At 37.3% G+C, this 15,057-nt stretch overlaps 2 protein-coding genes across 6 annotated transcripts in view; both read right to left on the reverse strand.

The window, feature by feature from the left end:
• The window catches only part of Glcci1 (glucocorticoid induced 1), a 399,609-nt gene extending 388,897 nt beyond the window's left edge, over window positions 1–10,712 (reverse strand). The window contains exons 1-2 of one of the 2 annotated variants that reach the window (XM_074064684.1): window positions 10,634–10,686; window positions 7,950–8,034 (exon numbers count right to left, since the gene is read on the reverse strand). The gene's annotated coding sequence lies outside the window, so the exon portion shown is untranslated. Of the gene's footprint in view, window positions 1–7,949; window positions 8,035–10,633 lie in introns of both variants that reach the window. The other variant, XM_074064685.1, reaches the window with a different exon arrangement.
• Window positions 1–15,057, reverse strand: part of Umad1 (UBAP1-MVB12-associated (UMA) domain containing 1) — a 244,594-nt gene that overhangs the window by 210,155 nt on the left and 19,382 nt on the right. For 2 of the 4 annotated variants that reach the window (XM_074064687.1, XM_074064690.1), the window contains exon 2: window positions 10,634–10,736. In XM_074064687.1, coding sequence (XP_073920788.1) covers window positions 10,634–10,715 — 82 coding nt within the window. In that variant the 5' untranslated portion in view covers window positions 10,716–10,736. Of the gene's footprint in view, window positions 1–7,949; window positions 8,035–10,633; window positions 10,737–15,057 lie in introns of those variants that run through there. The other 2 variants (XM_074064689.1, XM_074064688.1) reach the window with 2 other exon arrangements.

Here is a 15,057-nt window from a genome sequence, read left to right on the forward strand (position 1 = left end):
ACCTACGCCAAAGAAGGTGCTCAGGAATGTACACTTACTAATTAGTACAAGAAAAGTCTGTATGGCACACTAATTTACCAGTTTTTTTTTCTTTTGGCTTGGCTTATTAGATAACATTTTTCCAAAGTAACACCATAATTCTCTGATGATATAATGAAAACACAATTTTTTTAAATCACATTTGTAAATATCAATATGTAATTCCAATAATAATTCTTCCCGTCATAATGTGCCTTAGTTACATACAATGGGAAAAAAACAGATGCTGAATAAGATAACCATTTAAATATAAAAGAATGGTATAGTATAGTTGTTCTTATTCAAGGGAGTAGCTCCAGAACCTCCATGAAGTACCTCAATGCTCACGTTCTTACATAAAATGGCACAGTATTTGCATCTTACCTACAAATATCCTTACATATACTTTAAATCATCTCTAGATTATCTATAATACCCAATATAATGTAAACAACACATAAATAGCTGTTATACTACATTGTTTAGGGAGTAACGGCAAGGAAAATCTGCACGTGTTCAGAACAGATGCAGATTTTTCTGAATACTTTTGATCCACAGTTGGTTAAATCAAGAGATGCAGAACCTGCAGGTGCAAGAGCCAACTGTGTTATCAAGATTACCAGAAAGACATTTAGGTCTTCCAACCCTATCTGAATTACTTTGGTACAATGCTCATACTTGTACATTTTACTTAGATTTTCAACCTCTTTATTTGCTCAATAGAACAAAATAACCATAAAATTTAAGTAACAATACAAAAACTACTTATCATAATTTTTAACTTAAATGGTCTCAAATATGTAAGTTCTACCATTATGAAAGCCTGTAAGGAAATACTAAAGGAAATTCCATTTACATAAACTTTTCCCCTACTCACAGCATATTGAGTAAGTGCCCTAAAGAAAATAGTACCAAAGTAAACCCTCTAATCCCCCGCCCCACAGTTATACAAGGAATACATGACTGCCTGAAAGTTTTAGCCCGATTAAAAGCATGTATCTTAGATGGTGCTTTGAAAACTTTACAGGTGTTAAGCTGTCAAACAATTTAATCTAAACTCAATATAGATATACTATGACCAAAGACAAAAAGTCATAGGCTACTTGGAAATGGCATTTGTGTAATCAATTCAACAAAATGCTTCCCAATTGCTGCACTGATTTAAAAGAAAACTGTTTCCAAATTTATGAAAGATTTCATTTCTTAAAATTGTGATGCTTTCCAATCTACCTATTTAATGTACAAGAAATTTTGTAGTCTTTTTTGCTTTTTGTTTGTTTATGGTTCACCTAAAGTGGAAGAGAAACTGTAACTTCATATTTTATGAGGCCTTTTTCACAGTTTCTTAACATATAATTTTACATAATTACTAAATTCTACAGAGGGGACTGCACTACTCCTTAGTCCTTTACGTACTCTAAAATCAACTCTGGGAGAAAGAAAATAAAACCAACACCAGCTGAGAGATCCAAGATGGTGACTGGGACAGAGCCACAGACCATGGGCTCCTGAACCAGGACCCTGCTGAGACACTGGAGACACACTTGGCTGAGGTAAAGTACCAGGGAGAGACAAAAATACGGCACTCTAAACCCTTAGATTGTTGAAGGCTTCTCCATGCCACGATCTAATAAAACAACAGCCAGCCTGCCAAGTCCCCACCCTGTAGGCCTGCAGAGCCGCTGCTCCACTCCACCGGTCTCCGCAGCTCGGGCTGCACCAGAGGGACGCACCACCAGGATCCCCATCCCTCAGGCCGTGCAGGCCCCCAGTCCCGTGCTGGATCCATGCCCCACCAGGATCCCCGCCGCTTGGGCTATGCTGGATCCACACACCACCAGGATCCCCAACCCTCGGCCAAGCCAGATCCACACCATGCTGGGATCCCCGGGCGACACAAGCCCCAAGCGAGATCAATGCCCCACCCTACTAGCCTATACTCTAATAAATTTGAAAATCTTGAAGAAATGGACAAATTTCTAGAAACTTACAACCACCCAAAACTGAACCAAGAAAATATTAATCACCTGAATAGATCTATAACACAAAATGAAATTGAAGCAGCAATCAAGAGCCTTGCAAAAAAGAAAAGTCCAGGACCTGATGGAGTCACTGCTGAATTCTATCAGACATTTAAAGAAGAATTAATACCAACTCTCCTTAAACTGTTCCACAAAATAGAAAGGGAAGGAACACTGCCTAACTCATTTTAGGAAGCCAATATTACTCTCATCCCAAAACCAGACAAAGACACCTCCAAAAAAGGAGAACTACAGGCCAATCTCCTTAATGAATATCAATGCAAAAATCCTTACTAAAATAATGGCAAACCAAATCCAACAACACATCAGAAAGATCATACACCATGACCAAGTAGGCTTCATGCCAGGAATGCAGGGGTGGTTCAACATACACAAATCTATAAATGTAATACAACACATCAATAGAAGCAAAGACAAAAACCACTTGATCATCTCAATAGATGTAGAAAAAGACTTCGACAAGATCCAACACCACTTCATGATAAAAGCTCTAAGAAAACTAAGAATAGAAGGAATGTACCTCAACATTGTAAAGGCTATATATGACACACCTACAGCCAACGTTATATTTAACAGTGAAAAACTGAAACCATTCCCCCTAAAATCAGGAACGAGACAAGGGTGCCCACTATCTCCACTCCTATTCAACATAGTTCTGGAATTCCTAACCAGAGCAATTAGGCAAGAAGAAGGAATAAAAGGAATACAAATAGGTAAAGAAACTGTCAAAATATCCCTATTTGCAGATGGTATGATCCTATACCTTAAAGACCCAAAAAACTCTACCCCAAAACTCTTAGACACCATAAACAGCTACAGTAAGGTGGCAGGATACAAAATCAACTTACAAAAAATCATTAGTTTTTCTATACACCAACAATGAACAAACTGAGAAGGAATATATGGAAACAATTCCACTCACAATAGCCTCAAAAAAAAATCAAATACCTAGAAGTAAATTTAACAAAGGATGTGAATGACCTCTACAAGGAGAATTACAAACTCCTGAAGAAAGAGATTGAGGAAGACTACAGAAGATGGAAAGATCTCCTGTGTTCATGGAATGGTAGAATCAACATAGTAAAAATGGCTATACTATCAAAAGCAATCTATATGTTTAATGCAATTCCCATTAAAATCCCAATGACTTTCATCACAAAGATTGAAAACTCTACCCTAAAGTTCATTTGGAAACACAAGAGACTGCGAATGGCCAAGTCAATGCTCAGCGAAAAGAGCAATGCTGGAGGTGTCACAATACCTGACTTCAAACTATATTAGAAAGCAATGGCAATAAAAACAGCATGGTACTGGCACAAAAACAGACATGAAGATCAGTGGAACAGAACAGAGGACCTGGATATGAATCCACACAACTATACCCAACTCATTTTTGAGAAAGGTGTCAAAAATATACAATGGAGAAAAGACAGCCTCTTCAACAAATGCTGCTGGAAAAAGTGGTTACCTGTCTACAAGAAACTGAAACTAGATCCATGTCTATTATCCGGTACTAGTATCAACTCAAAATGGATCAAGGACCTAAATATCAGACCTAAAACTCTGAAGCTACTGCAGGAAGGAGCAGGAAAAACTCTGGAACTAATGGGTATAGGCAAAGACTTCCTCAATAGAATCCCAGCAGCTCAGCAACTAAGAGAAAGGATGGACAAATGGGACTACATAAAATTTAAAAGCTTCTGCACAACAAAAGAAATGATCTCTAAACTAAAGAGACCACCCACAGAGTGGGAGAAAATATTTCCCAGCTATACATCAGACAAGGGACCAATAACTAGAATATATAGGGAACATAAGAAACTAAACTCTCCTAAAATCAATGAACCAATAAACACATGGGCAACTGAACTAAACAGAACATTCTCAAAAGAAGAAATTCAAATGGCAAAAAAACACATGAAAACATGGTCACCATCTCTAGCCATAAAGGAAATGAAATCGAAACCACACTAAGATTCCACCTCACCCCTGTTAGAATAGCCATCATCAAAAACACCACCACCAACATATATTGGCGAGGATGTGGGGAAAAAGGAACCCTGGTCCATTGCTGGTGGGAATACAAGCTAGTGCAACCACTCTGGAAAACAATACGAAGGCTTCTTAAAAATCTAAACATAGACCTGCCATATGATCCAGCAATCCCACTCCTGGGGATATACCCAAAGGAATGCAACACAGGTTACTCCAGAGGCACCTGCACACCCATGTGAATTGCAGCGCTATTCACAATAGCCAAGTGATGGAAACCACCAAGATGCCCCACTATTGATGAATGGATCAAGAAAATGTGGTAGTTGTATGCAATGGAATTTTACTCAGCCATGAAGAAGAATGAAATCTTATCATTTTCAGGTAAATGGATGGAACTGGAGAACATCATTCTGAGCAAGGTCAGCCAGGCTTAGAAGACCAAAAATCGTATGTTCTCCCCCATATGCAGACTTTAGATCCAGGGCAAATGCAGCAATGTGGTTGTACTTGGATCACATGACAAGGGGAGAGCACGTACAGGAGATTATAAGAATAGGTAGAAAACCCAAAACATGAAAGCGTTTGATGTCCCCATTCCAGAGGAGGTAATATAGAAACCTTAAAGCGACAGAGGTTATCATGAGAAGGGGATCACAAACCAGTGTAAAGATGAGTTAGAGATGAATCAACATGGGTCATAACACATGGGTACACGAAAGCAATGTTAGGAATCTCTCTGAATAGCTATCCTTAACTCAACTAGCAAAAACACTTTGTCTTCCTTATTATGCTTGTGTCTTTTCTTCAACAAAATTAGTGATAAAGGCAGAACAGGACCTGCCTGGAACTCACATTGTGGGGGGGGGGGCTTGGGGGGGAGAAATGACCCAAATAATGAAATAATGTATGCACATGTGAATAAATGAATAATTAAAAAATAAATTAATTTTAAAAAATTAATGAGTGGCTTTCCTATAATTACATAAAACACAGGGCTCAGCTCTTCCTCTTTCTATATTAGGCATCTCACCCTGTGCAATGCTCTCTCACACTGTTCATTCACGGAACAACTAAGTGACAGACCACCAAAAACTCCTACATGGAGACAGCCCTGCTAGCCTGTGGAAAACTGAAACACTCCTACATTAATACTTAAACCAGCATCCGGCAACAAAGAATGTGAAAAATATTTTAAATCTATCCATTATACACACAACTCCAAATTTCCTAATGGGAAAATAAGTAATTTTACTGCATAATAAAACTGAAAAATCCTGCTACACTGCTTTAGAATTTAAAGGTCAAGAGTTAAAAACACAAAGATCACTAAATTAAATTAAATATATTTGAGTTTTTCTGGTATCACTCTGTTTGGGTAACAAAATAATAGGACAAATTAGTTTTTTAATACATAAACACTCTTTTGTGTACATTTCTTTTGTAAGAACAAGGAGTAAAAATAGGAAGCATGTGTTGAGAACCTATTTAGTTTTTGTTGTTTTATTTAAAGTTCTCAGCCCTCCACAGAATCGAAGTTAGTTACTGTCCCTCATTCCTTGGAATGTAAATTTTCATTGTACACAGGTAAGTTTTCACTTTCAAATAAAGGAAACAACAAAGACGAAGAGATTATCTTTAAAAACTCCAAATAAAAATACAATTGTTTAACTGAAGTATGTATGCATGGTTTGATTTCCATGAAGAAATAGGAAAGAATTTTAAAAATAACCCACAAAATTTGATTTATCATTTAACCTCAAAAACAAAAGGGGAGACTAAATTATAAATTTCAATATCAAGCTGCTGTTAATTACTCAACTGATCCTAAATTCAGCAAGCTTTACAAAATAATTAGTTTAATGAAAACTAGAAGCTTTTATGCCCTATTTTAAGAAACACCTGCATATCCAGAAAAAAACATGATGAATTGCTGTTGTTCTATAACCCAATTCCTTTAATCTCTGTAACAGTGCTTACCCAATTTTATTCTGCCTACTCAAAGTTACATTGAATATTGTCAACAATATTAGTGGATGAACAACAATCTACGTTATTGCCTTTCATCTTATACCCTATGATTTTGTTGTTATTTTTCCTGATTTCTACTGTAACATAAAAAACTAAATCATGTCTTTGTCTTGGTTTGGTTAGGAACTATATGCCAACATCCAGCCAATACCCTTTCCTGATTTAAAATAACTACGAGGTTACACACGCTACTAGTAAATTTGTAATGAACTTAAAGATAACGTGTTAAAAGTACAATTAAACATGTCATAACAGAAGAAAGCCATGGTAATTACAAATAGCGCCATGTTTGCTGGGTTTTTAAACAGCAGCATAAGACTATGAAAAATCGCCACCCAGTGATGCAAAGGAAAACTGCAATTTGTTTTTGTGTAAAATGAGTACCCTGGAGGATTACTTCAACTTCATTACTGAATGAACAAATAGCCATTACCTTCTTGTGTGAATAGAAACTGGTTACAAGGGAGAGGATGTTTTCTACTAGGCTTTGTTCCCCCTTATTCAGCACACTCAACATTTTTACAAAGGCAAAACGCTTTGGAAATCTTAACAGGAAGAAAGGCTTCCCATTCAAATGTGCGTTAACTGTACAGAAACAGCCCAGATATTCCTAATATCAACAAAAGTGTCTGGCCTCTGCCTGGACCCTGAATCAAGTCATCCTATGTTGACTTTGTCAACTCAGCAACATCACCTAATAATTGTGATCTGAAATCTATTAGTGTTAAGCAAGAACACTGGCCTAAGAGAAAAAGTATTCTCAAGTGAAAAAAAATAGATAATTTATAGCTTTAACAATATAGCTACTATGACCTTTTAAGACATAGGTTATAAAGGCCACATAAGGAAATAATTTAAGGAATTTTGTAGAGTCTGTATTGATAAGAAGTTGTGCTACAAATATAATCATATTTCTAAGTCTTTATTTAGTTGCATCATTTAGAAGCCAATAGATAAGCATATAAAACTATATAAACATGTGTGTGTGTGTATGTGTGTGTGTGTATATTCCTGTAATGTACCTATTACAGGAGACCTAAAAAAATATGTAGATATATGTCAACCAAAATACATACATGCATGTTAATAATAAAAGCACTTCATAGGTACTGTTTAACTTACTTGACATTTTCCAAAATATTTTATATAGTATGCCCTGAGACTAAGGAACATATTATATATATTGGTATAGAATCATATAAAAAGAGCAATCCATCAGAACAAATCAATTTTTTAAAAAGACTTTGAACGATAATATTCCTAATAATCTGTTAGGACCTTTATTGGTCAATTCAGTTATACTCCTTAACTATTAAAGGATGGTTTACTAACTAAACAATATATACCATCTGCCTTCACCTTCAAGAATATTATAGTTTTCTATAATATTTTTAAATATTTTAAATGATTTAAATTATTAGATAACAAAAAGTTTAAGATAGCCAAAATGTAACCCATTTGTTTGTTGTTGTTGTGCTGGGTGGGGGTACATTGTGGCATTACAGAAGTTCTTACAATATATCAAATATATCAGTTGAATTCACCCCATGAAGAGTAATATAATGCCAACTTTCTTTATTTTTTTAAACTACTTTCTTCTTTTAAATAGTAGAGAACACCATTTAAGTTTTTTTTAATGTCACCAATGTCTTAGAATTAAAACTAGTAGGATGAAAACATTCAAAATCCTTTCTTCTAGATCTTGAAATATACAGTGTACTATTATTCTTTACAGTCACCCCACTGTGCAAGAGCACACCAGAACTTTATTCATCATTTTACGTATCAGTTAAGCAAATAAGCTTAAACGAAATTTAAACATCTGACAACATGACATTTAAAAAACAAAATGAAAAAACAACCCACCAAAATGGATAGTTTAGTAGTTTAAAGGACAGGCTCTGAAATCATGATGTTAATTCCAAATCTGTTTCATGCTGGATGGAGGAACCTGGAAAATAAGTCTTCATCTGTACATGGACACTTACAGGTTGTTCTAAGTATTTTATGTACATTAATTTATTTAATCCCCCAACAGCCCTATGGGAGAGGTACTGAAAACATGCCCATTTTCTAAATAAGCCAAGTGACATATGGAAGGTTTAAAAACCTCCCAAGATAGAAACTCTAGTAAGTTGTGGAGCTGGCACGTCTACCAAAGGGGTCTTGCTCCAGATTCAGCACTCTTAACTGTATTTCACCACAGAGCCTCTGAGGTACTCCTGAGGAAAAAGGGAGATGGTAGAATTGATGAAAAAGAAAGACAGGAAGTGAACACACAGAGATGATGCTGACTGATAGCATGAAAACTTCAGGAGAGTAAGCCAAGTCCATAGAATATAGACATACAAGGGTTTTTCATGAAAAATGGTGAAGCAGTGAAGTTCTGCATCTGAGGGGAAGCAAGACCAAACAGAGACAATGTAGCTGGTGCTATACCTTCTTAAAATGATCCAAATAAGAAAGGATCCCCAGGTGTTAACTGTAGACTACTCTGTTTGCTCCCAATGATGCCGGTGTACCCCACTAACATTGTTTAAATGACTATGTGGTACTTAAAAGAAATGAAGTATGGAAAAGTAAAACAGGTCCTGTCTAGGGGAGAGAACCAGTGCAGAGAGCTTAAACAGAAAAGGTTGCAGGAAGGTAAATATGGCCAATGTATTTTATATATATGTATAAAAATTGAATAGTGAAACCTGTTGAAATTGTTCTAAGGGGAGAAGGAGACGAGGGAGAATGATGGGAGTGTGAATCTAATTAAGATACATTGTAAGCACATATGTAAATGTCTCAATGAAACCCTCCTGTATAACTAATATATGCTAATTTAAAAATTACTACACAATAACAAAAAGAATAATGTCAATTTCGAATCATGCAACAACAGAAAAGAGCAAAGCTCTCCACATAAATCTTAACTCTACAGAACATTAAAATGAGAAATATAGAACACAGTTTAGAAAATCAGGCTTTGTAGGGACAAATTTCTGAGAGAATTTGTTGCTAAACTCATAAAGAAGGAGATACATTACAGAGGCCTAAGGTCTCTCTGAAGTGTTTTGTTAATTCAGAAGGAGAAGAAAGCAATTCTAGCAGTTTTCAGGGAATTAAACTGGGATTGACATAGCCCATTCTGACTTGGAAGCCAAGTCACAAGTTCCTTACACACAAAGAAGGAAGGCTCAGATAAACAGTCATATCAATGGCACCCAACCTTACCCCATTCAGAACAGTGCCCAGAAAAACCACTGGTTCTGGTCAAAGACCATTACAACTCTGACCACCCTAGCCCCTGCCCTGTTCCATGCCATATGAGACAGATTCTAAGTAACACACAGGTCTGCCAGAACTTGCTGTTGTAAAGTTTATCTAAAAGAAAAATTCCATTCTGGTCCCCTAGAGATTAAAGTCAAGAAATGGAAGAAGGCCAGAGAGGTAAAACCCGTGTGTTCTCTCTGCTAGAGCTAGTCAGTTCCTAAAGAGAAACACTGATAAGAAAGAGACCCAACCAATCCTGCTTCTACTGACCTGTGTGGAGGTCAGAGGCACAGGTGAGCCTTTGCTGTGAGATGGCTAGAAGCTTGACAATTGAAAATTAGGAATCACTATCAAATCCTAAAATAGTCATCACCAACTTCTCAAAGCACACAGAACATTTGTTGATGCCAGCCAGACCTGGCTGTGCCAAGATAAAGAAGCGATGGGTCTGGGGACCTAAAGGACAGATGAGTGAGTATCCCATCCCCAACGAAGAGCATTATGAGCCCTGCACCCTGAGAAGGAGTTACATGGTCCCATAAATCTGCATTCCTATACCCTGAGGAGGAGATACAGGTCTCATAAATCTGCCACAGGGCTGATAAACAGAATGCTTTCAAGATTGTTTCCCCACGTAAGGGGCAAACAGACCAGCTCATCGAAGAGAGCCCTTGTGCGCAAATCCATATATATATATGGAAAGAATCCACCTAACTGTTACCCTAACACAGAGTTAAAGCATCCATAAAAAGCCCCAGCCTTCACCTGAGCAGGGAGCCACCGGTTTCTGGGCACAGCTGCACTGCTCTAGCTGTAGCCTTTTCTTTCTCTAATAATCCTACTTTGTGTGCCGACCTTGCTCCCTCACAAGTCAATCAGCTGCCTCACGAGCCAATTCTTTGGCCTGTGAAGGCAAGAACCCTCAACACAGGCCCACATTATTTCTGGCAACCATACTTAATTTCAGATGTAATTTAAGAAATTTAAGAAATATGGTTGGTATTACTAATATGTCAGAACATGAATTTATCAAAGATTCTTTAACACTTTTATTAGTTTTTCACTGTTAAAAATAGAACTGCACAGTCAATTCAGAAATGTAAGAGTCAGACTTGATGACAATATTCCAAGTGGTTGGTAACCTTTATTTTTACAGATTTTGTTTTTTAAATTATATACATAAATTCATTCTGAAATTAGTGAATAATTTAAAAATCATCATATAGTTACCAATTTTCAAAGGAAATACAAGTCGCCTAATTATGAATTTATTTCTTAAAAAAACCCACCTAAAAGGATGAATCCATCTGCTTCTGTCTCTGGTACTGAGGGCTTCTTAGGCTCTGGCGGCTTTCGAAAGAAGTGAAACATTGCTGCCACTGCTGCTGCTATCTGAAATAGAAATGCTTTATTACGTCAAACTCAGATCAAACTGTAAAACTCCTATCCTAGTAAAAAAAACCAAACATAACCATAACACAATAACTATTCATAGGAATTGCTCTTCTTCTTTAGGTATCATAGCTAGAAATTAAGGTGCATGAACTTACAATTTAAAATCTTCCGTTCCCTTAAGTCTATAATGGAACATCTTTCAATTTCAGAAGATCCAAAAAATAACCCAAGAAATCACTCCATGGAAAACAAAAATCAACAGGTAACATCAGAATCTGGAAAGATCTCACTTCCTAACTATAAAACAAACACTCATTTGAGGAAAGGAAGAAAAAAACCAAACTGTCCAGGTTTCTTGTCATGCCAAAGGCTCATAAAACTAAGGCCACCTATAAAAAGAAAGGAACACTTCAAATATCCTCTAGTGCTGGTTACATGATTCAGGCACTCAAAGTGCAATCAACTTCAAATTCCAATCAGTGAGTACAGATAGATATCTGTGTTGATGAGATTGCTATGCACTTTCCCCAACACACACACACACACACACACACACACACATATCCCCCCCTTCTGCTCTTCCCATCTTTGTACATTCAAGCGGGAAAAAACTTCTTGAAAACAACTGGGATGAAAGTTGAAAACTGACTGTAAGGAGACATTACATTCTAAGCGTAGTTCCTTATAAGCAAAATATGAAAGAGAAGGCAAAGAAATCCTGTTGGCAGTAAGCACATAAATTTTAGTTTTCATATATTAAACCCCTACCAGAAAAAATCAGAGTCAGTAAGATTTAATCTAAGTCAAAGACCTCTAAAAGCACAGAACTGTACTGGCATTTGTGTAGGTTGCCCTGACCTGAGCACATAAAAGGACAGTAAAAGATAGAAAACAGATTTTACTTTTAAAAGGAATAGAAAACGGAGAAGAAATACACCAGCCATGTGAAAAAAGTATTCCAGTAAAGGAAAAGGAACAGCCTCTGAAATACTCAGAGAAGGTTTATTGGATATAGTGATAGAGCCGAAAGAAAAGCCTGAAAATAGTTTGGCACCCATCTCTAGAGACATGGCCTCTATGAAACTGGTAAAAAACAAGATTAGAAGGAAAAAGATGAAAAGAAAGCTGGGTATGGTGGGCAATCCTGTAATTCCAGCACTCGGGGAGCTAAGGAAAGAGTTCAAGGACAGCCTGGGCTATTACATAATGAGACTCTATCTCAAAATAACAAAAACAGGCTGGGTGCAGTGGCTCATGTCTATAATTCCAGCTACTCAGGAGGCAGAGATCAGGAGGATCACAGTTCAAGTCCAGCCCAGACAAAATGTTAGCAAGATACCGTCTCAACAAAAAATAATCAGGCATGTTGGCATGTGCCTGTGGTCTCAGCTTTGTGAAAACAATCGGTAGGAGGATCATGGACCAGAGGTCAGACCAGGCAAAAAGGGATGAGGGCATGGCTCAAGTAGTACATGTACAAGTCTCAAGTTCAGATTCCAGTACTGAAAAAAAAAAAAAGATGAAAAGTCAAGGAACCAGATTAAAGAAAAAAGTTGAGTAGCCAGGCACCAGTGGCCCATACCTATAATCCTAGCTACTCAGGAGGCAGAAATCAGGAGACTGAGGTTCGAAGCCAGCCGGGAATAATAATTCACAAGATCCTATCTCAAATAAGCCTGTCACAAAAAAGGGCTGGTAGAGTGGCTCAAGGTATAGGCCCTGAGTTCAAACCTCAGTCTACACACACACACACACACACACACACACACAAATAGTAAGACAAAGAAAAACTAATGGAAGGAAGACATGAGATCAGAAAAGAACTAGTTGGTTTGCAAGCAACAATGTGAGAAAACAAAGTTCAAATTCAAAGACAAATACTGGAAGATCTACCATTTCTCAACCCTAGTCAAAAATAGAACTGAGAAGTCCTCTGAAGGAACAAAACCTGATTAAAGCTCAACCTCAGGTATGGATTTAATCAAAGGTATAGCCATTACACCTGATAATAAAATCTCATCATCAACTAATGTGGCACTCAAGAAATTCTCTCACTTGGGATAAAAAGGCTTGGGGAAAAGAGACTAACTACACTTATAGGTTTCAAACTCAAGTCTTGTAAAGCCAAGATATTCTCAAATAAACGAGGGAAGGAAGCATGTACAGAGATGTAAAAAGATGAGAAATACTGGAAACCTAAGAAGCATACCTAGCAAAAATTATACATCTGGCTATTGACACATGAAGCTGAATAAAGTCAAATAGATAAGAAGACAACAAAAGTTTTGAGAGTTGTACTGAAAAAAAAAAAACTAGCAGTCTGGACTCAAAGAGGACTACAACTATTGAATATTTAATACCACCAAACAGGTCCCAATTTCTACAAATAAGAAGCTCCCAAAGAAAACTGCTCAGCCTCCAAGGGCCTATTCTCTAGTGTCTACTTCAGTTGTAGCCAAGGCAGTTAATGGGAAAAGAAGAAAGTCCAGATAGATGGGGCCAGAGGGCATGGAGAACAATAGACAGGGCCTCTCCCAAGCAGTATCTGGGCATAATTTAGGAACATTTTCCAAGATGGCGGTCCTCCAAAACAACTGCAAAGTGGAACTGCAAAACTGCTCTGACTCTGCAACTGCCATATATCTTTCCATTTCCCCTTTTTAAATAGGAGTGTTGGGAGCAGTTATTCTTCCCAGTTCCCCCAGGGTGCAAAAGAGTGAGAGGAACATACTTCCTATCTTTTATTCCATGAAGTCTCTTGACCAAAAGATGCCACATCTGGACTTCATGAAGAGACTCTTGTACATCACCAGGGATTCTGAGCTTTAAGCCTAACGCTATGGCTGAACAGGGCAATTGCAGCAATTGCCCTTGGGAAGGACTCAGTGATTCTGCCTATAGGAAAGAGAGAGAAAGAGAGAAAGGGAGAGAAAGAGAGAAAGAAAAAAAGAGAGGAGAGGAAAAGCGAGGGGGGTGGGAGAGAGAGAGAGATCTGAACATGTGGTGAACTTAAAGAGAACCACAGAATCATTAGTGCTTATTCACCAAGCTGTGTTTTTGTTTTTGTTTTTGTTTTGTTTTGGCAGTACTGGGGTTTAAACAGTTTGAACTGAGGGTCCTACACTTGCCTAGGAAGTACTCTACCAGTTGACCCATGTTTATGCTATAGGTTATTTTTCAGACAGGGTCTCATACTTTTTGCCCCAGGCTTCACCTCAGACCATGATTCTCCTATCTACACAACCTTCTGAGTAGCTGGGATTAGACATTTGCCACATAAGCAGCTTGTTCGTTGAGATGGAGGTCTTGCTAATTTTTTGTTGGGGCTGTCTTTGAACATGATCCTCTTGATCTCTGCCTCCAGAGTATCTTAAATTATAGGTATGAGCCACCACACCTGGCCCTCACTAGCTACCTTTTATGAAAACAAAATAGGGCAGTTTTCTACCCATCTAGGAGTCAGCTGTGACCATGTGACTTGCTTTGTTCACTGTGTCACATGCCATTAGTGTGTTGTAAGAAGGAATTTTGTGGACACAGATGAGAGGCCCTTTAGAAGGTGGTTCCTCTTCTAACATAAACAACGGCCTTTTAAGAGAAGAACATGAATGTCAAATACCTCTTCATGGCTAGCCACAAAATAGAAATGAAACACAGAAATCAGAAAAGTGATTCTGATAAACCATCTCAAGTCCCAAAAGTTTAGGTATGAATTTTACAAAAGCCAACCAATCTCAAGGGTAATGTAAGAGAAAAAATCTTTTAAATCCACATAATTTATATAGAAGTTATGTAATTAAGTGAAGCATTTAAGTTCTCTATGACCTTAAACATCACATTTAAACAATATGCAGGCTGTAACCATTTGTTAGCTACTATGACATAAAGGCAAAGTATAACTCTACAACTTGTCACATCCAAACATCACAACATTAAAAATCCCAAACAGTAGGGAGGAATAATTTAGCTTTCAAAAGTAAAGACATTTTCAGGCACAAAAGAAGGAGTCAGGAATAAGGCAAAGGAAGCAGAGATCATAGAAAACAACTGAGGATGGTGTGAGGATAACTTTACTACAGTGTCTATAAGAAGAAACTCTGGAAGTTTTACTTTCTTTACTGTAACATTTCTCAATATTAGTCAAATACATTTGATTAATTCCACTTCTGTCTTTATCAATCTCTACTTTTCCAAGCCTTGCTCATCTCTATGTTCTAAAGGATTTTACTAATTCCATAATACCTAGAATTCAAGAATTTGGTTTACTTTATACTTACATCTACCAAGTATTTACGAAATGCTTAGACTGATCTCGCAC

The sequence above is a fragment of the Castor canadensis genome, chromosome 2, assembly GCF_047511655.1.
Source record: "Castor canadensis chromosome 2, mCasCan1.hap1v2, whole genome shotgun sequence".
Taxonomy (NCBI): domain Eukaryota; kingdom Metazoa; phylum Chordata; class Mammalia; order Rodentia; family Castoridae; genus Castor; species Castor canadensis.